This window comes from Mus pahari, chromosome 2 (genome assembly GCF_900095145.1).
Source record: "Mus pahari chromosome 2, PAHARI_EIJ_v1.1, whole genome shotgun sequence".
NCBI lineage: Eukaryota > Metazoa > Chordata > Mammalia > Rodentia > Muridae > Mus > Mus pahari.
Window position 1 is genome coordinate 16116601 of NC_034591.1, and position 19460 is coordinate 16136060.

At 43.3% G+C, this 19460-nt stretch overlaps 2 protein-coding genes across 4 annotated transcripts in view; one reads left to right on the forward strand and one right to left on the reverse strand.

The window, feature by feature from the left end:
* The window catches only part of Fam185a (family with sequence similarity 185 member A), a 57791-nt gene extending 55272 nt beyond the window's left edge, over positions 1-2519 (forward strand). For both annotated transcript variants that reach the window (XM_021191440.1, XM_029535082.1), the window contains one exon: positions 787-2519. In XM_021191440.1, the coding sequence (XP_021047099.1) occupies positions 787-899 (113 nt within the window). In that variant the 3' untranslated portion in view covers positions 900-2519. The remainder of the gene's footprint in view (positions 1-786) is intronic.
* A 1765-nt stretch (positions 2520-4284) lies between these two features.
* The window catches only part of Fbxl13 (F-box and leucine rich repeat protein 13), a 173101-nt gene continuing 157925 nt past the window's right edge, over positions 4285-19460 (reverse strand). For both annotated transcript variants that reach the window (XM_021190074.1, XM_021190073.1), the window contains 3 exons: positions 14184-14318; positions 6805-6968; positions 4285-4566 (listed from right to left, as the gene is read on the reverse strand). In XM_021190074.1, the coding sequence (XP_021045733.1) occupies positions 4365-4566; positions 6805-6968; positions 14184-14318 (501 nt within the window). In that variant the 3' untranslated portion in view covers positions 4285-4364. The remainder of the gene's footprint in view (positions 4567-6804; positions 6969-14183; positions 14319-19460) is intronic.

The window sequence follows — 19460 nt, forward strand, 5'->3', positions numbered from 1 at the left end:
TTCACCATGACAAAGCAGATCACTGGTCACTAGACTGTGGAGAGACGAGGAATGACAGGCAGGGACAGTGTGTTAGTCTTCTTTCTGTTACTGTAACAGACGTCTGAGCTAATCCACTCACAGTAAGAAGCGCCGGTCTCTGCTAAGTTTTTGTTTGGGCCCTGTGCTGAAGCCACAGTACATCATAGCAAGGGACAAGTGACACTGCAGCTGCTCCCCCAGGGCTACAAAGTGAGAGGAGGATGCAGAGGGGCTGGGACCTCATTGCCCACCTCGAGGGTGCATTTCCAGTGGCCAAAAGGCCTGCCACTGAATCCACTTCCAAAAGTTAACACCCTTCCCATAGTGCAGTAGGTGATAAAGCCTTTAACACACAGGTCTCTGGGGGATGGAGGGTGCACTAAAGCTCGAAGATCACAGTGTGGGAGGAAGTGTGGGATTGGGTGATGTGTTCACTGTCTTGACTGGGGAGTTGACTTCCCAGATGTCTACACTTGTCAAACAGACTGTTGTGTACCTTACATACAACAAGTAGCTTAATTATGCATCCATAGAATTCTCTTTCTTAAACTACTTTAAAAACAGTACAAACATCACAGCTTCATCTCGAGCAAAAGAAGAGGACCAAAACTCTCTAACATCTTTGTGGCTTTCCCGACTCAACCCTTTTTCACCAAGATACTTGAGTTCTTAGGCATGCCTGGCTTTGACATACACTAGTAAGATCAGTGAGTTCAATATTGTTCTTGGCTGGTAAACTGAACTTGGTGCAATTTTGTATTTCAGGACTCGTGAATCAAGCAAGCAAATGTGAGAGATGGATAAATGCCATTGCCCCCAAAGGCACTGTAAGCTTTCACCATCAGAGCTGGTTTCAGTCCCTGAAACTGCCGGACTGAGAATGGTTTCAGGGCATTTGATTTTTGACGTGGACTAACAAGCAGACGCCAGTGTTCATATAAACGTCAAAAACAGCAGCGCTGCCCATGAGTACTGGTGAAAGGTTTCAGGGAACTTCTGCAAAATGTGTATGTAATTCCACTATTCATTTTCTGTTGTTCTGTTCCAAATTATAAAAGTCCCCAGGATATGTCTTAGGGCCTCCAGAGACACCTGAAACCACAAACAGTATCAACCCTGTACACTGTGGGATTTTTGTTTTTAATATAAACACATATGACAGCCAAATGCCTTTTCTATACAACTAAGCAGTTACTTACTCTGGCCAAAGCCCTTAACAGTTTAGTTACAGTATCAAAACTAGATGCCTTTCTTTTCCTTCTTTACAAGTTCACAGACAGTGTGTCACCCTGACTGTAGGGCCTAGCAGCTTCAGCGGGTGATTTTTTTTTTTGCTTTCTAAGTTGAGAACTTTTACCTTTTTCCTAAAGCACTTTGTGGCTTCTCTTCATCAGACCTGTTGCACATATCACTGTGATTGTGCTTTAGCGCCATCACTAAGCTAAGACTTCTTGAACCCTGGAACTGTATGTTACTATGACAGTTTGAAGGCCTAGGTAACTACTGAGTGACTAACAGACCATGCACACCCAGCATGCATGTACTGGCGAAGGAATACCTCGCAGCTCAAATGCAACTGCAGAAGATTTCCTCACGCTGCCTCACTGAAGAAATAAAATGCAAAACCTTGGATGGGGGCAAGAGAACAGTTCTACCACAGATTTAATAACTTCAGGTAGCGCTCACTCACCGGGTTCGATGTAATTGCTTATGCTGGGGGGTTTGCTGTATATCACATGGCCGGAATAAAAGTCTTGTCCAGGTTGAGGCTGTTATCTGGGAGCTGCGGGAGAGAACTCTGCCAAGTTCATTCATGTTATAGGAAAAATCGGCTTCCTTATACCTGGATGATGTACTTTCCTGCTGGCTTCAGCTAATGGTCATCTCATCTTCTGAAGACAACCACATGCTCACCTCCTTCCTCGAGCAGCCTCTCTTCAGGCAAAACACAGAGTCCTTCTCTCATGCCCTGAATGTCAGGTCTTCTTTTAAGCTGGAACAATCTCTGCTTGGTTGGCCAAGCTATTTAACATGATTATGAGACTATCCCACATATGTACAGAGCTCCCACTGGAGATGGTTATGAAAAGGTGGCAGCCATTGGAGTCAGCTCAGGATTCCTGGTATCGGAACTCCCACGGGACAGACTTCCCTCTTACTATGTCCCTCCTGAGTCATCACTGCCTCCACTTGTGAATAAACCCTTACATGGGGGAAGCCGATGCTGCCAGGTTTTAGTTGGTCTTCTGTGGGTTAGGATCGACCTCACTGTGGGAAAGAGCTGTTGTTCTGTCGGCTGACTATGAAAGTGCAGGGCACTTTTACAGCGGTGTGCTTTAGAGAGTCCCTTCGTGGATTCCATTTCTTTAGAAATGTCAACTGACTGTAACATTAAAAGCTATGCTGTATTGAGTAGATCCAGTTGGTTGGGTTGTATATTTTGATTTAGATAAATCAGTGATTTAGCACTGATATTAAATAAACTTTTCTAAATATGAGTCTCCTTTATATTAATATTTCTGTATATCCTTTCTAATTTGTGAGATAAAAAGTCACCCTTGCTTGGTTTGTCACTGTCCCATCAGAATATATATAAGACTGAATGCCTCACATGTCAGGATATTTTGTGTGGTGTGTGTGCTAAGCAAAGGAAGCTGCAAGGCACTAAGGCAGTTTTTATAATATTTTTTTACTCAGGCAACTAGAAAAATATTTTCATAACTAAAAATAAAGTTGATAAAAGTAGCCAAAATAACCCAAAAGATCACGAGTTAGAATTCAGCTCAGATTGTTTACAATTACACCTCCTTGCATAGCTGGTTTTCCTGATTGCAGCCCCTTCCCTCCATTGCTGTAGTCCAGAGTTTATCTCCTCAGGGTGAGTGAACAGGCCTCTCATTCTTGGTTTTCAAAAGACATTAAAAGTTTGAAACAAGCTTTGCCCATGAAGCCACCTGCTGAGTCCCTCCACACTATAGCAGGGTATGTTTTGCCTTGGCCTCGTCTCCTGTGCAGATGGGACTCCTTTAGAAGCCAGCTGCCTCTTTTATGTCTCCCTAGCTGTGCACATGAAACACTCGGGGGTCAGACTTCTGAAGCCAACTTTCATGCAGCTGCCACAAATCTCCAAATTTAGTTAGAAGTCACACTCTGACCACAGTCAGCTTAGGTCCTCAGCGCAGCTCTTCAAACTTGCTGTTTAACCAAGTCACGAGCTGTCCACCCCCAGAAGCCTTTCTGCCGCTGATTTCAATTGTTTAAAAGCATTTACCTGATAACAGAATATCCAATAATGTGGTGTAGAGGCTTCTAAAGAACCTCTTAATATCCTTTAAATGTTTTAACTTTATTTTCAATTTGTAGTCAAAGAAGTTAGTCACTAAGAGGTAAGTAGCGAGGGACTTCCTGCCATTGCCCTGTCACAGCTGCTGGGTGTGCGGCAGCTGGAAAGCTGCCGTGTCAGCATCAGACCCTAATGGGAAAGCCCTTGATAAAAATCATATTAAATTAGTTTTTCATCATGAAATTGAAAGCCAGTTCTTCGTAGAAGATTGGAAGGTGTTTGTTTTTTGTCTTTTTGGCATTTCGCAGTTAAAATCCCTGTGTTGTCCCAGTGATGAGAAGCTAGGGGTGTCCCAGGAGCGCCCTTCCTTTCTGGGCACATTGTTCTTGTTTCTCTTTACTGGCTTCTGGTGAGTGTTGAATCTAGAGCTGTTTTTTAGCTCTCCTTTATTGTCAAATGTCTGGAAATTACAAGAAAGCTGCTTTTTGCCTTTAAAATCATATGTTTCTGTCATTTATACTAAAGCTTCACAGACCCTCATTGTTTTAGCACCTTGGCTCGAGATGTTGCTGATTCCTGTGCTTTCTGTTCCTGTCTGGAGAGCAATTTCTACTTAAAAAGCAGAAGCTGTGGAGCTGTTTCCTACATTGTAACCTTGGGTCAGATCAGCTCACCTCGACTATTAATTTGTTTGGAGCTGGAGAGATGGCTTAGTGGTTAAAAGTCCTTACTGGCTTTTAAGACCCAGGTTCAGTTCCCAGCATCCACACATCTGCTCACAGTCATCTGTAACACCAGTTCCAGATCATCTGAAACCCTCGTCTGGCTTTTGTTGGCTCCTGCACACATACTGCATTCACACCCACACGTGCACATACGTTAAATAAATAGATCTTTAAAGGTAACCTGATAAGGTTACCTTTGCAGTCTTAATTTATATAAAGGTGACATTTGCAATTGAAATAAAAAGCAGAGATGTGCTGCTCTTTGACATTGTTATTGAGAACCAGCAACTCACAATATTTACATCAAATGGAGGGAAATTGTTGTAGGTGTTTTCCTATTGGTGTTTGGAGTCTGGACCCTCCTCGTCACTGCTGAATGACTCTTTGACTACCAGTTCCGAGTAAGTTCTAAGTTGTACTCGAGTGTGAATCGCGGCAAGAGGGTGGCCTTCAGAGTCATAGCCAAACCAATGTGGAGGATTGTCAGAGTTGTACTCCTGATGCTGGACCACCGAGGACATTTTCTGAGCCGCTGCCCTGCAATGACAGTGCTTAGCATGAGTGAGATGCAGAAGTGATTTCTACAGTTTTCAAACTGGACTGAATTTGGAATTGAGAACTATCACCAGTCACATTTAATGTAGAGCTTCAGGTCTATGAGGGGACGTTTGGGAATTGTGCTAATAATCAGGTTCCCCAGGCTCAATTATCTGTAGCTTAGCCAATCCAGACCTTACCGGGTAGTTGAGGGGGTGAGGAATCTTCATAGCCCAGGAGCTGGAGGAGCAGGGAAGTCATGTTCCACGCTTTTGAGTGAGCACTCGGCTCACTTTGACGAAAGACTAGCCTGACCCACCCACTATGTGAAGGCTGATGTTCAGAAAGGAGCTATTGACCAGAGTTCACAGACCCTGTGGATGTAGGGACGGACTCCAGAGAGAGCCATGAACATTCTAAACTCCATTTAGTTTTGTCTCTAGTGTATATTCTTTTTGGAAGGTTGTGACTCAAAGATGTCCATGACCAAATGATTAAAAATATTGTTAGTCTTTCTTAGGAAGAAATAAGGAAGCAAAGACCACACATACATGTGCATGAAACATACATATTTGCTCTTCCTTGATGAACAGAGATGCCAAAGTTCTCAACAGAATTACTTATAGTCAAATGGAGCAATATATTAAAAAGATCATATACTATAATCAAAACTAAGGATAGAAGGAGCATATCTGAACATAATAAGGACTATACATGACAACCTATCGCAGACACCTTAGGGGGAGGTATTTCTTCTAAAATCAGAAATGAGGAAAGAGTATGTAATCTCCTCACTCTTACTCAATATTGTGCTCATATTCCTAGCCAAAGCAATAAGGCAAGCAAAAGAGGAACTATACCAATAACATAATAAGGAAAAAATAGGGAATAATCTCATTCATGATAACTGAAAAAAAAACCACATACATGTATACAGAGAGAGAGAGAGAGAGAGAGAGAGAGAGAGAGAGAGAGAGAGAGAACAAGAGAGAAAACACCTAGGAATAAACTACTACTGAGNTAGGGAATAATCTCATTCATGATAACTGAAAAAACACCCACACACACACACACACAGAGAGAGAGAGAGAGAGAGAGAGAGAGAGAGAGAGAGAGAGAGAGAGAGAGAGAAAACACCTAGGAATAAACTACTACTGAGTAGGTAGACGAGGTCTCCAGTGAAAACAACCATTGAACAGTGTGTGTGCCAGGGCTGCTGACACTGATACAAGGACATTACATTCAGAGACAGCAGTGTCCTTGACTTACAGGGAAAGGAAATGCCTGATGGAGCAAAGGACTTGGAAGCTGACCAGTTTCTATGTTACCTGTGGTTTCTGAAAAGCACAGGTTTTAGAGACTCACAGACAGTTGGTATGAAGCCGAGCACTCATTGCTAAGTTTGGAAATGTGCAGTGGGTTGTGCAGTGCAATTCCTCAGTCAGCTACAAGCCAGAGTAACTTCAGTGCTCATTAACAGTTCAGAGTTTTAGATTCTATAAAAGTGATGAATGCATTACACAATGCATTTGCTATCCATCTTGTCACACGGGCGTCTATAAAAATGGCGGTATTAAAAATTTGATGAAATAGTAGGACCCTGGGAACAATCATAAGGAGGAAGGAAAATGGTCTGGGTACGGTCACTGCTTGTGGGATGCAGCGCCACAGGCGAGAGTGATGGTGACCTGAGCATTTTCCACAGCCGTAGGAAAGGAACGGCAGAACGCGTGTTTCTCTATTATCTCATTTTTTGGATTCTGGTCCCTCACATCCCAGCTCTTTCACTATTTTTACCTACAGGCTTCAGTGAAAATACTCATTACTGTGTCCATGGTCCAAACAGCAAGTAAAGAGGCTTCCAGACTGGAAGGAAGCCAGACACCCATGAGTCGAAAGGTCTCCTAGTGTGTGGTGAGGGAGCTGCCTGTCATTGTTTTCTATGCCTTGGGGAGATGACCCAATGCATGACATCTCAGCAGCAGATCTAGAGCTCAGTGATAAGGGGCAGAATTAACTTAGGTACCTACTTGGCCATAAAGAGGAAGGGGCTGAGATTAAACGTTTCTGTAGAAGGACTATAAAACTACAAAGTTAATTTTAGAAGGAATTGCTTGGTTCAACTCAGAATGTTGGTTTCAATTAGTCAAAATATAAGTTGTGTATTAGAAATGGCACAGCCACATGTCAAGCTCTCCGGGCACTGCCAAGCTCTTTTCTATGCAGCTGCCTACTTACGGAGAGATGGACTTGCAGAATTGCATCTTGAGGATCCGGAGTTGTTTGCAGCCTATTTGAAGGTCCTGAATGATCTGGTCTGTAAGTTGGATACAGCCAGAGATATCCAAAATGTGCAGATAATGGCACCGTGCAGATAATATCTCCAGCCCTGCGTCGGTGATCTACACACAGCCAAAGGACGGAGAAGTTAGTGAGTGGCTCTGTCCTCCAGGAGGGCAGCATCTTATTTAGGGCGCAGTGATAAAAGCATCGCAAGAGTGAAATGCCTGCCTCAAGAGGCACCAAACGCATGCGTGATTTTGTTGTTTCCTTGATGTTGTTCTTAAGCATCCTCTGGTTTGGATGAGAAACCCTCACATTTTCTTTAGTAATTTAATACCTCTTGTGTCATTATGAGGAACTTAGGAAATGCTACAGCAACAGGTCTATCCATGCTTGAAATCCGCTGTAAAGCTTTGCCAGTTTGGAAAAGTATGCTTAATACCATTATGTTACAGAAATATATAGAGATATATAGGCTCACCTCCATACAGGACCAGATTACCATGAGAATGGATGGTCTGGGCATCTCTAATGAGTCATAGGCAAGGATGAATGCCCCAGTTCTGGACAGAGAGTGGTCATTGTATGGCAAGAGTGTGATAAACAGAAGCAACAGTCAGGGCAAGTCTCAGACAAATCTTGGCCAGTCTTCTACCATCCAAGTCTGTCAGCTGTCCTGAAGAATTAATTCAGCTCCATTTCTAGTTTATTTCACTGACTTGGGGGTCTGGCTTTTGATTTATGGCTGAACTGAAATTTGTTGTAGAGTAAGCTAGATTACTCTCTCCAAAGGAATTTTTCCGACTGGATTTAATTTCCTACTTTATATATACGAACGCTTAAAAAAAAAAAAAACCATATACTATGAGGCTTAGCTCACTGTTTTTTAATGTAAAGTTAAGAGAATTATGCAGAAAAGCCCTGTGGTTTGAAATGTCTACTTTTCAAGTATGAGAAAGTAGATGTTGTCATTGTCTAAGCATTCACTATTTCCAGAACATGCCTGGAACTAAGGCTCAGAATTGTAACTGGTTCTCACAAAACTTCATCCGACATCCCTGCCATGGTAATTGAGGATCTGGTGTCATTATAGAGGGACACTGAGGTGAGGGGACAGTCCAGGCAGATGGAGCTCAGAGTGGAAGGGTTTGTCACGGAGACCTGAAAGGAGCCCTCGTCTCTAGTTTGGAAGCTCTGTGTGTTCAATAGGGAGGTGATGTGTGTGTGGGTTATGACTCAAGGGCTGGAAACTGGAGGCAGAGATAAGTTGGCTATATTCCTGACTCAGATGCAAGATCCTAGCCTTGGCCCACTGGACAGATTGTTATTCCTAACACGACTTCCTTTGAATCTCTGGGAAACTGTTTTGGTTTCTTTAAATGAAGTTATTTCCTATTTTGGAAGAACTATAAGCACATTACTTTAAAAATTAGCAAAGGAGACACCATTAGAAATGTATCACCTTAAAACCTACTTCTGAACATTCTACAGCATGTCCTAATTAGGTTCTGGGAAATTTGAAAAAAAGGGTTTCGAAATGCAATACAGTCTTAGTCTGCTTGACCTTGTGCTTTCTTGGAAGGTGCTGCTGGCCGACAAGTGCTCAGAGAGCCTGGGCGGGGTGGGGTGAGGGCAACACCACGTCCAATGAAAGAACTCTTATCAGCTGAGGAACATACCAGCCAGCTTTGAGTGGAGCTAGCAGATGGTCACAGCCACATGGACAACCCTAGCTCAGCTGCTAATAGAAGAGCCACCCAGCTGACAACAGCTGGCCATTGGATTCTGAGCAAACAAGAGCAAATAAGAGAGGTCCGGGCCAGAGAGATGTCTCTGGTCGAGAATGTCTACTGCCCTTGCAATGGACCTGAGTTTGGTTCCCAGCACCCATATCAAGCTTATAACTGCCTATAACTCTCCAGTGGGACTCCAACACCTCTGGCCTCTGGGTGCACCCACAGACACACATACAAACACAGAATTAAAAATAAAATAAATCTTTTTAAAGTTCAAAAAAGTGTGAGTTGTTTAAGCCATCAATTTTTGGGGTAATTGGTTGCATAGTAACAGATGATGTACACTAAAAATATATTCTATATATACATGTATATACATATACATATATAATGTATATTATATACATTAGCCAACAACACATGTCAGGCATGATAAAAAAAAATCCATTGAGCATTTCTTTATAACCATTATAAAACCTCTAACTGATGTATGTCCATGTTGAAATCTCTAAACTGAAAGAATTTCTAGTATTTCACTTCCTAAAGATTCTGTAACTTTCTGAAACAGTGCCACCAGCTGGGGACCAAGTGTGCAAACACATAAACCTACAGGGGATGTTCTCTATGCAAAGCCCAGCTTCTCAGATGTATTCATGGCAGCAGTCTCCCAGGTGGCTCCCAGCTTCCTGCTTTGTCCCAACCGTTAGCTCTAAAGGATAGCTAGACCCCTGGAGTGCAGCATCCTGAGCTGGGGACCGACTGGACACCCTGGTTCTGCCCCAGTCCCCCTGCAAACAGGATACCCTCAGTGATTTATCTTAGCGTGTCATCGTGCCCCTTGGAGTTTAGAACTCATAGTTGGGTCTCAGAATCCTGCTTTCTTGAGCCCCTTGACTATAGCATACGGGACATGTCTAGTGGAAACTTGTTCCACTATGGCAGCTTTCCTCAGCTATATGAAGTGATGACTGTGTCTTTCCTTTGCTACATATCTGCAAATCATACATCTTGCCATGTGCAGTGTATGAGTCTAATCTGTCTCAGATGAGTTGGTAACCAGGGTACAGAGAATCTTCTCATGGCTCACCTCCCAACAGAAATGCGGTTTCTAAGCCCTTGGCTACTTGAGGTTTTCCCTTCATAGATAAATTATATTAATATTTCATTATTGTCATCGATTTCTTCTCTCCTTGTTCCTTTATACTTGTCACTGGCTCCTACCTCAAACCATCATGAGCCTACCGCATGCTCACCAAAGGTGATAAGAGGGTCACATCGGCAAGAACACTGCTCAGGCCTTTTCATTGGTCTCGCGTCAACCAACTTTCTTCCTGGTGTCAGAGGCATTTTCCTCCATTGGCATTTCAGTGCTGAAAACATGAGGGCCCAGCACTGCTGACTGACCTGGGGGCGAGGGAGCTGCTAGAAAAAGCAAGCCTTCCCAGATAGGTATAATGTATACATACTCAATATTCCCCAGTGGGCTTCCGGAAAACCATGCTGATGAGCTACACTCTAAAACCATGGCCAAGTGAGGCAAGTGCGTGACTGTCAAACCGATCCCCATCAGTGTCACTTCCTTTTCTGAACCAGGACAGTCACATGACCTTTCATCTGACCAGCACAATCTGGATGGGAAAGCCACGCCCTTCTGTCATTGTTCTGAAGGACTCTACTCTCCTTTCCTCCCCCTCGTGTTAAATACAGAGTGAGCACTTAATGTTAATTTGTCTGTGTCAAATCTTTTTCTCTTGCCTCTAGAATCCCTTGTCCGCTTCTCTCTTTCCTGTACTCACCAGAGCCCTTTCTTCACGCTCTTTCTTCTGGACTTCCTTTGTTAGCAGAGCCACTAGAAAGCCTGCCCCATCTTTCATCTCCCCTGTGCTACAGCCAGAGTAGTTCCCAGTGAGCTGTACTGGTAGTCATGCAAGCAAGCGCTCCTGTGAGCATTCATGGTCAACGTGCAGTCAGGTGGCCACTGCAGCCGATGTGTGAGCTTCATGACATACACAGCTCACTTCCAGAACCATGAGAACCATGTCACATGAACCAGAAAAAAACTTCTAACCAAATTCATTATTAAAAGAAATCTTGTAGCTAGGCGTGGTGATATGTACCTATAATCCCAGCACCTGGAAGACTGAGATTGGAGAATGGTATCTAGTTCTGGGCCAGCCTGGTCTACTGATAAATTCCAGGCTAGCCTGGGCTAAATGTTAAGACTCTTATCAAAAGAAAAGAAAAGTTTTTACTGTAAATTTTCTAGCTTTTGTCTTGGTTTACCAGAATTTTCCCCCTCCGGCCTCCCCCACTTTATCTGATACATTAGTGTGGAAGATTTGGAAAGCTCCAGAGTCGTTCTCATCCCACTCGAGCCAGCAGTGCAGCATCTGAATTCAGAGCCCAGCAAGGGTGCACAGCCCCTGGGAGCTGGGGTGAGGCTGGTCAAACAAAAGCCAGGAGGGGTGCAGCAGAACACGCTTCTCACAACCTGAGCGCTTGTGATGGTTGATGGTTTCTTCTTTCTGAGTATTTTGCCAGCTCTGAGTCCTCCCTGGTAATATGTTTGGATTTTTAATCTTCTGTTTAGAGTCTTCCTTGCTGACCTAGGAATGCTTGCCTGACCACTCCTGGTTATCGGTGGAAGGTTAGCCTCTGAGTGAGAGCTAAGTGTACAGGGTAGGCCTCGCTCCAAACCTGAGTGAAGGATGACCTAGGAGGGTGGGTTGAGAACACTCTCCTGTCAGGAGCTTTCAGTCTTATATTGTGGGCTGGCAAGGTCTCTAGAGGAGAGGCATCTAATCTCCTGCCTGAAGGGAAGTTCTGGCAGCCACATTCTGAATACTGAGTGAGAAGAAAAAGTGCTAACACTAATGGGTCTGCTTTCCAAATTCTGGAGCCTTGTTCCCCATTTCACTTTTGTACCTGAGCTACCAGTGCAGCATGGCCTTTCCCTGCACACAGACCCTCTGCCTCACTATCTCTAGACAATGGCAATTTTGTTCTCCAGGGGACATTTGGCAGTGTCTGGAGACATTGTCAAGATGGGAAGTATACAGGGGCCCAGAGCTAGGGACCCAGTGCCTGGAGGGCTGGGGTGTTGGTAGCTATCCAGTGATGACAGGAATGCCCTCCCTCCTCACTTTGAAGGACTTCCTTGTCTGAAACTTCAGAACTGTCATGGTTGAGAAAATGGATGTCCCTGCTTCTGGTTTGGATGGGGTCCTGCCCAGAGATGTGGAGCAGAGGAGGTCTGGGGTCTCTCTGCATCTCTAAAGTATTTAACACAGTCTTTTAACTCCCTCCTAACATCTCAGATGTCAGTGCTGCTGCCAAGCTTAAAGCCCATTGTACAGCTCAGACATGCTCAGCTTTCTCTCCTGTAGCATGGGTTCCCATGGGTTCTGAGTTGGCTCTGTCACCTATTTTCAAGTCCCCAGTTTCCTTACTCCTGTTTCCCTCCTGTTTGTCTTATCCTACTACACCCTCACTGCTCAGCGGCCATCATGGCAGGGCTTCAAGAGAAATTACATGTGTATATTTGATCTGCCTTATTAACCTAGACTCAGGGTTTCTTTTCTTTTCTTTTTTTTCCAATTCTTTATTAGATATTTACTTCATTTACATTTCAAATGCTATCCTGAAAGTCCCCTATACCCCCCCCCCGCTTCCCTACCCACCCACTCCCCCTTCTTGGCCCTGGTGTTCCCCTGTACTGGGGTATATAAAGTTTGCAAGACCAAGGGGCCTCTCTTCCCAAAGATGGCCATCTTCTGCTACTTATGCAGCTAGAGACACGAGCTCTGGGGGTACTGGTTAGTTCATATTGTTGTTCCACCTACAGGGTTGCAGACCCCTTCAGCTCCTCGGGTACTTTCTCTAGCTCCTCCATTGGGGGCCCTGTGTTCCATCCAATAGCTGATTGTGAGCATCCACTTCTGTGTTTGCCAGGCATTGGCATAGCCTCACAAGAGACAGCTATATCAGGGTCCTGTCAGCAAAATCTTTCTGGCGTATGCAATAGTGTCTGCATTTGTTGGTGGTTGATGATGGGATGGACCCCCGGGTGGGGCAGTTTCTGGATGGTCCATCCTTTCATCTTAGCTCCAAACTTTGTCTCTGTAACTCCTTCCATGGGTGTTTTGTTCCCAATTCTAAGAAAGGGCAAAGTGTCCACACTTTGGTCTTCATTCTTCTTGAGTTTCATGTGTTTTGCAAATTGTATCTTGGGTATTCTAAGTTTCTGGGCTAATATCCACTTATCAGTGAGTGCATATCATGTGAGTTCTTTTGTGATTGGGTTACCTCACTAAGGATGATATCCTCTAAAAGCATCCATTTGCCTAGGAATTTCATAAATTCATTGTTTTTAATAGCTGAGTAGTACTCCATTGTGTAAATGTACCAGAGTTTCTGTATCCATTCCTCTATTGAGGGACATCTGGGTTCTTTCCAGCTTCTAGCTATTATAAATAAGGCTGCTATGAACATAGTGGAGCATGTGTTCTTATTACCAGCTGGAACATCTTCTGGATATATGCCCAGGAGAGGTATTGCTGGATCCTCTGGTAGTCTATGTTCAATTTTCTGAGGAACCACCAGACTTATTTGCAGGTTATATTATACTTTGAAAGTATTATTCCATCCTTTAAAATAACAAAACACAAACCTTCTCCATTTCTGACTTTTCTGTACACAGAAAAAAAAATTCTGAAAAATAAGTATTTAAGTGTCAGCAGTTTGTGTTTTACAACTGTATGGTAGCAGGTGCCTTACTTCTCCCTGTAAGTGCTTATATAGTCAGGGTGTGTAATGACACTATTTCTTTCATGCTATTTCATCCTACTTTTTTCAGGAAAGTCATAGACTCTCAAAGTTAAGACCAAAGATGACCAATAACCTTTGACAGACTACCAGTTCATTGTCTACCTGCCCCACTGAGGAAATGCCTAGAGAGTTAAACAAAGTCAGTGAAGTTATATGTTAACACTTAGTGTTTTTTCATACAGGAGACATGCAAATTATTCCTGTGTGGAAGAAACTCTAAACCAAGGTTCTGGTTGTGTTGCCCTGTAGGGTATTACCCAATTTTAGATCTAACCTGAGACCCATAATTCAATATTCTTTCTTTAGTCCCTATCCAGTTCTTTCTAATGCTGTATGCCATGATTTTATGACTTTGCTGACCTGCTCATTGATGAATTAAGTGAATCTCTGGCACAAACTTATATTTGCATATCATTCTGGGTGATGGTGGCACACACCTTTAATCCCAGCACAGGAGGCCAGCTTGACTTACAGAGTGAGTTCCAGGAAAGCCAGAACTACACAGAGAAACCCTGTCTCAAAAAAAACAAAAAAAAACAAAAACAAAAGCAAACAGAACAACAAAACAAAAAACTTATATTTGTATGAGAATAATATCTTGAATGTTTATAAATTCAGCTTTGGCACAAACAAAATCCTAGAGAGCTACTTCCACTTTGGAGATGGGAGAGTGCATCCAGTGACTCCACCAGACACGGCAGACCCAGAGGCAGCTCTCGGTCAAGTGCAACCCTGCCTGGATCCTGTCAGTGTTCCAGCCGCCATACATACCTTTGGGCATCCTGCGATGTTAAGAGATGTAATTCGAGTGCAGAAAATGGCTATAGTCTTTATGATATCATCTGTCAGTTGGGAGCAGTAGGAGACGTCCAAGTGTTCCAACAACAGCGAGGTTTTGCAGTATGCCTGGAAGAGATTCCAAGGTCACAGGTTTGGGGGGGGGGGTTGTTCTGTTTTTTTGTTTTTCTTTAAAGATGTTTGTTGATTGTTTGATTTCCTTTACTGTCTCTTAGTCTCTTGCCAAACAAACACTCTGTCCATCTGAAACCACTTTACCTGCAGTGGTTTATTTAGTATACATTTGGGTCCCCTAAATACAGATTTTTTTTCTATGAACAAAACAAACAAAAAAACATTACATCCCAAATCGGCATATCAAAAAATGCACGTCAAGTTAACAGTTCATTAATACCACATTCCTGCTAGCAAAAGCCAGTTTGTCTGATATCACCAGTGGCTGGTGGCATGTGATTGGTATATTTTAACAGGATTATTCTCATCCAGATGAGAGTGGAAGGAGGTATGGGTGCAAGAGTAGATGAAAGATATCAGGGCCACTGTGGGAAGAGCACACCTTTGAGTTTTACTCTCTTTCCATCATGACAACCTCTGAAATTTTGACAAATAATTTAGCCTTTTTGGAGCTTCCTCTTCTAATTAAGGCAAACGATACCTATTCTGTAGCATCGTTTTGAAATCCCACAGTGATCGTCTGTCACAGAGATCCTTATATAGCAGCTTAGACTCCATCGGCAGGTAGATGGAGAGCAAGAGCCCACTGTACGGACACAGCGGGATTTTGCTGAGCTAGGAAGATAACCCGCATCAGGAGTTTTTCAGGGGAATGGATGAAGCTGGGAGGTATGATGCTGAGCAAGGTAACCAAGGCTTACAAAGGCAAAACCCACATGTCTCATCTATGGACCCTGGCTTATAATGTCCATCTGTATTTAAATTAATGAGGTGACGGAAAGGAGGCTCTGAGGTGTGACTATGCTTAGCCCAGGGACTGGCACTACTAGATGTGACCTTATTGGAGTAGGTATGACCTTGTTAGAAAAAGTTTGTCACTGTGGGGGTGGACTTTGAGACCCTCCTCCTGGTGCCTGGAAGCCAGCCTTCTTCTGTTTACCTTCAGAACAAGATGTAGCTTTGTCTCCAGTGCCATGCCTGCCTAGACGCTGCCAGGCTTCCTGCCATGGTGATAATGGACTGAACCTGTAAGCCAGCCCCAGTTAAATGTTGTCCTTTGTAAGAGTTGACTTGTCATGGTGTCTGTTCACAGCCATGGAAACCCTGACTAAGGCAGGGTGGAAGGACACAGGAGAGAAAGGAAGAGAAGCAACACAGCAGATTTTTCTTAAAAGTCCCATTCTAACACCTAATAGTATATGTGCTAGTTTACTGATTTACAATGACTTCACAACTCAATGGATACTATATAAAACCAAAATGAACATCTAGAGAGATGGCTCGGCAGTTAGGAGGGCAGACGACCAGAGTTTGGTTCCCAGTAATCAGGTCAAGCCATTCATAACCTCATGAACTCCAACTCTGGGGACTTAATGCCTTCTTTGGCCTCTATGGGTAGTGTGCATACACACACACACACACACACACACACACACACACACACACAGCATGGGAGGAGGAATAAAAATAAAATAAGATAGGTGACACTGACAAAAACTAGCCAACACAGGCATACACTGAAAATTACATTTAGATTTGAAATCTTCTCACCACAAGATAATTAAGTGTAAGAGGGGATGGTGCTAATGAGGTTGACGTAGCCACTCCAGTGTATACATCCATCCATATGCAGGTGCAGCACTGTGATGTACTACAGCCTTCGACAGTTGAAACTTTTGAAGACTAAATATTGGCTGCTAGTAGATTTTGTGTATGATGCCAATGCTAAAATATGTATACTTACAGAGAAAAAGGAGTCTTAGCAATTATTTTTTTTCTGACCACAGCTGCCAAGGGTGATTGCTCTTGAGCTCATGCAAAGCTTGGATTTTCCACAGGGGTCAGCATTTACTGTGCCTGACTCACCCCTGTGCTGTGACTAACTTTGCATGGAAATCTGACCTGTCTAGAACTAAGTGCTGCCAGAAATTGGAAGAAGTCACTGTTCGGATATAGAAGGGTCACTGTCGCTGGAGATAATCAAGCACAGGGACATATCCAGGGTGGTACAGAGGGAATCCACCTTTGACTGGACCCAATAACTTTGTCTCTCAGCTCACTTACCAGTAAGAATGTGATGAGTCTCTTGGGGCCCTCTCTAGAACTGTGCTAGTTTTTATAGGTCTTCATAGACAACACATTCAGAACATAGCACAGTTCAATACTAGGATGCAGATTGGTCCTATGGAAGTGTCTTCCAGAAAATCAAGTCTGTTTTAATAATACAAGAATTTTGATGTTTTGAGATATGTGGTGATGCTATTTCGTCTTAGAGAATGGACAGAGAAGAAGAACCAGAGACAAGTCCTACCAAGGACCATATTTAAACTGTGAGGGGCCAAGGAGATGATGCAGTGGGTAAAAGTGCGTGTTGTGGAAGCCTGACTGCCAGCGATCAACACCCAGAGCCACAGTGGAAGGAGTGTACAGACCCCAAAAGTTGTCCTCTCACCTCCACATGCACATACCATGGCTCACCCATGTACACACACACACACACACACACACACACACACACACACACACGGTGATAATAATTAATTAGCAATTTAGAACTATAAGACTAATTTCTTGAAAGCTGGCTAGCTCTAAAGGGAGCCTCAGGGCGTCTCTTCAGCCGCCACTGCCAGTGTCTTTGGACTGCCTGGATCCATTCCCTGTTGTGCCATAATCTTGGATGGCTCTGCTCGTCTCTGAAACTGAAATGTTTGGAGGTTTTTTAATTCAATAACTCTAAAAGTGATGTTAAAGTTTCTGATACATCCACAACTGCATTCCAGTCATGGAAAACCTGAGGCAAAAAGGTTGGTGCAGCGCTTATGCTAAATCAGCAGCAAGTTATGAGAGCTAAAGTCCCACAGTCCATTGTTTCCTTTAGAGCCATGTAAGTCACCCTGAGGTTCTACGTCTGCAGACATGTTACAACTCGCTCACACAGTGAAATCCCCTCTTCTCCTCTAGAGTCAGCTGCCCTGTGCCCTGCCAGCTCTAAAGTCACTCGCATATCAACCCCACTATGTCTTGTATCTTGGAAAATGCTACACCATGCCTCTTCCAAGTCAGTCTCTCTCAGTGAAGGCAGAAGAAATGAAAACATCGTCAAGTCGGGCTCCTTTCTAGTCTGCCGTCCTATCTTGCCATGAGTTAACACTTTTTCAGAAAAGTTCTTCATTGATTTATCAGTATTCCCTTTGTCTTCTGGGCTGAGTCACAGTGTCAGGGGTTAAAAACTACATTCCTAAATTGGGTACGTAGCTGGGACTAAGTTTGACTCATGTTTGTTGATTGCTACAATAGTGTTCTTTTGCCCAAACCCTGATTAATCCACCTCAACAGGTGGCAGCTCCTTGTCCCAAAACTTCTCCCTCTGTTGTCCCTCTCCATGCCACCGTCTCCTGACAGTGTGCCTCATTACAGCCCCATTAGGAGCACTTACAAGGCTGGAGGGTTTTGCTTTGTTTTGCTTTTCCCTCTGTTGATAATTCTGGGGAAACTGCGCTCTCAAGAACTTTTTTAATGGAGACTAGTTGGGCTGGCTCAAAGCTAAGAATGCAATTGCTGGACTTATATGTGGTAAACACGGAACTTCAGTTGCTTGGACCTCAGTCAGTCATGAGACGTGGAGGTATATCTTCTCAAAGATAGTCTCCATCTTGCCAGGCATCAGAGCAGGTGGAGGTGGTCCTGGCTAGACGACCCACTCTGTAGAGCCTGGAGTCCTGTCCTGGTGATGTTATAAATAGATATAATCAAATAAATACTGTCAAAAAAACGCTAAATAAAAGTCTTAGAAATTCCAATATTTCCTTCTAACTGCAAGATAAATTGTCTCATTTGTTTTCTGAGTAAATGTTTGCTCAACAGGACGCCTATGGTTGTCAGTAAACCTGCATAGCTTACTGATGTCATAGATCCTATAATATACTTGCATTAAAAGAGGGAAATTATTTTCAAAATATACAGTGTGACAAGTGTATAAAAAGAAACCAAGAGGCGGAGAACTGGGGATGAGAGAAGATAGGCACTAAGTGGCACCAGAATGCATGCTGGAAAATAAAGGGAAGACTGGGAAATGAACAACAACAAAAAAAAGAGCTTCTGTTTGCAAATTATATTGGTAAGCAAAGTTTGTTTTAAAATAATCCAGAATATTTTCTTTATTTACATTTCAAATGCTAAGAAAAAAAGAAAAAAAAAGAATTAAAGAGATGCAAGATAATAATATCATATCTAGTCACACAGTAAGGTGTAAATTTTACAGTACAATTATATTGTTGATGAATAAATCTAGATTACTTTAAAAAAAAATCCAGAATAATGTTGTGGTTGTTTTTTAACAAAATCACAGTTGTTTGATTTTACCAATGAAGACTCAGGAGCCAGATGCTGGGGTAAAGCCTGCTGCCTCAGAGAGGCAGAGAGAGCACCCAGATGGCCCTCCTCCTCAGCCAGCATCCCAAAAGGCAAGTCCTCCTCCCCCTTCAAACGGACCGCCCCTCCCTCCACTTCCTGTGTCTCTCTATCCATCCTCCTGACTCTCTCTATGGTTTCTCCTATGTTCACTCCCTGGCAGCTGCTTGCTTGCTCTGCCTCTTGATCTATTGTTGACTTTATTTAATCCTGTTTACAGAAAGCTCTTGGATTAAAGGTGTGTGCTAGGGCTGAGGCACACCACAACTAAAAACAGGTGTTTTGTTGTTGTTTGTTTTTATTTTTATTTGCAGTAAGTAACACACAGTTATTTACAGTGTGAACAAATATTCTTGCTTTAGATTTTATGTGCAAAATAAAAATGAACTAGACTGGAAAAAGGACAACCATGACACACACTTTCCATTTCTTCAAGGTAAGTGGTCTGGTTTCCTGGCCTAACTAGAGTCCCTGTAGACAAGAAGGGCAGGGGAATTAAGTAGGCTGTCTCAGGAAGAGCTGCTGAGCTGTCCAGTCACCCTCTCTATTGTCCTTTTCCTTACATTTTCTCAGGAGTGTGGCAACTGAGACCGATGGCCAACTAAGCATGGCCTCCTGCATCTCAGTCTTCCTAAGAAATTAAGTTCAGGAACCATCAGCACAGTG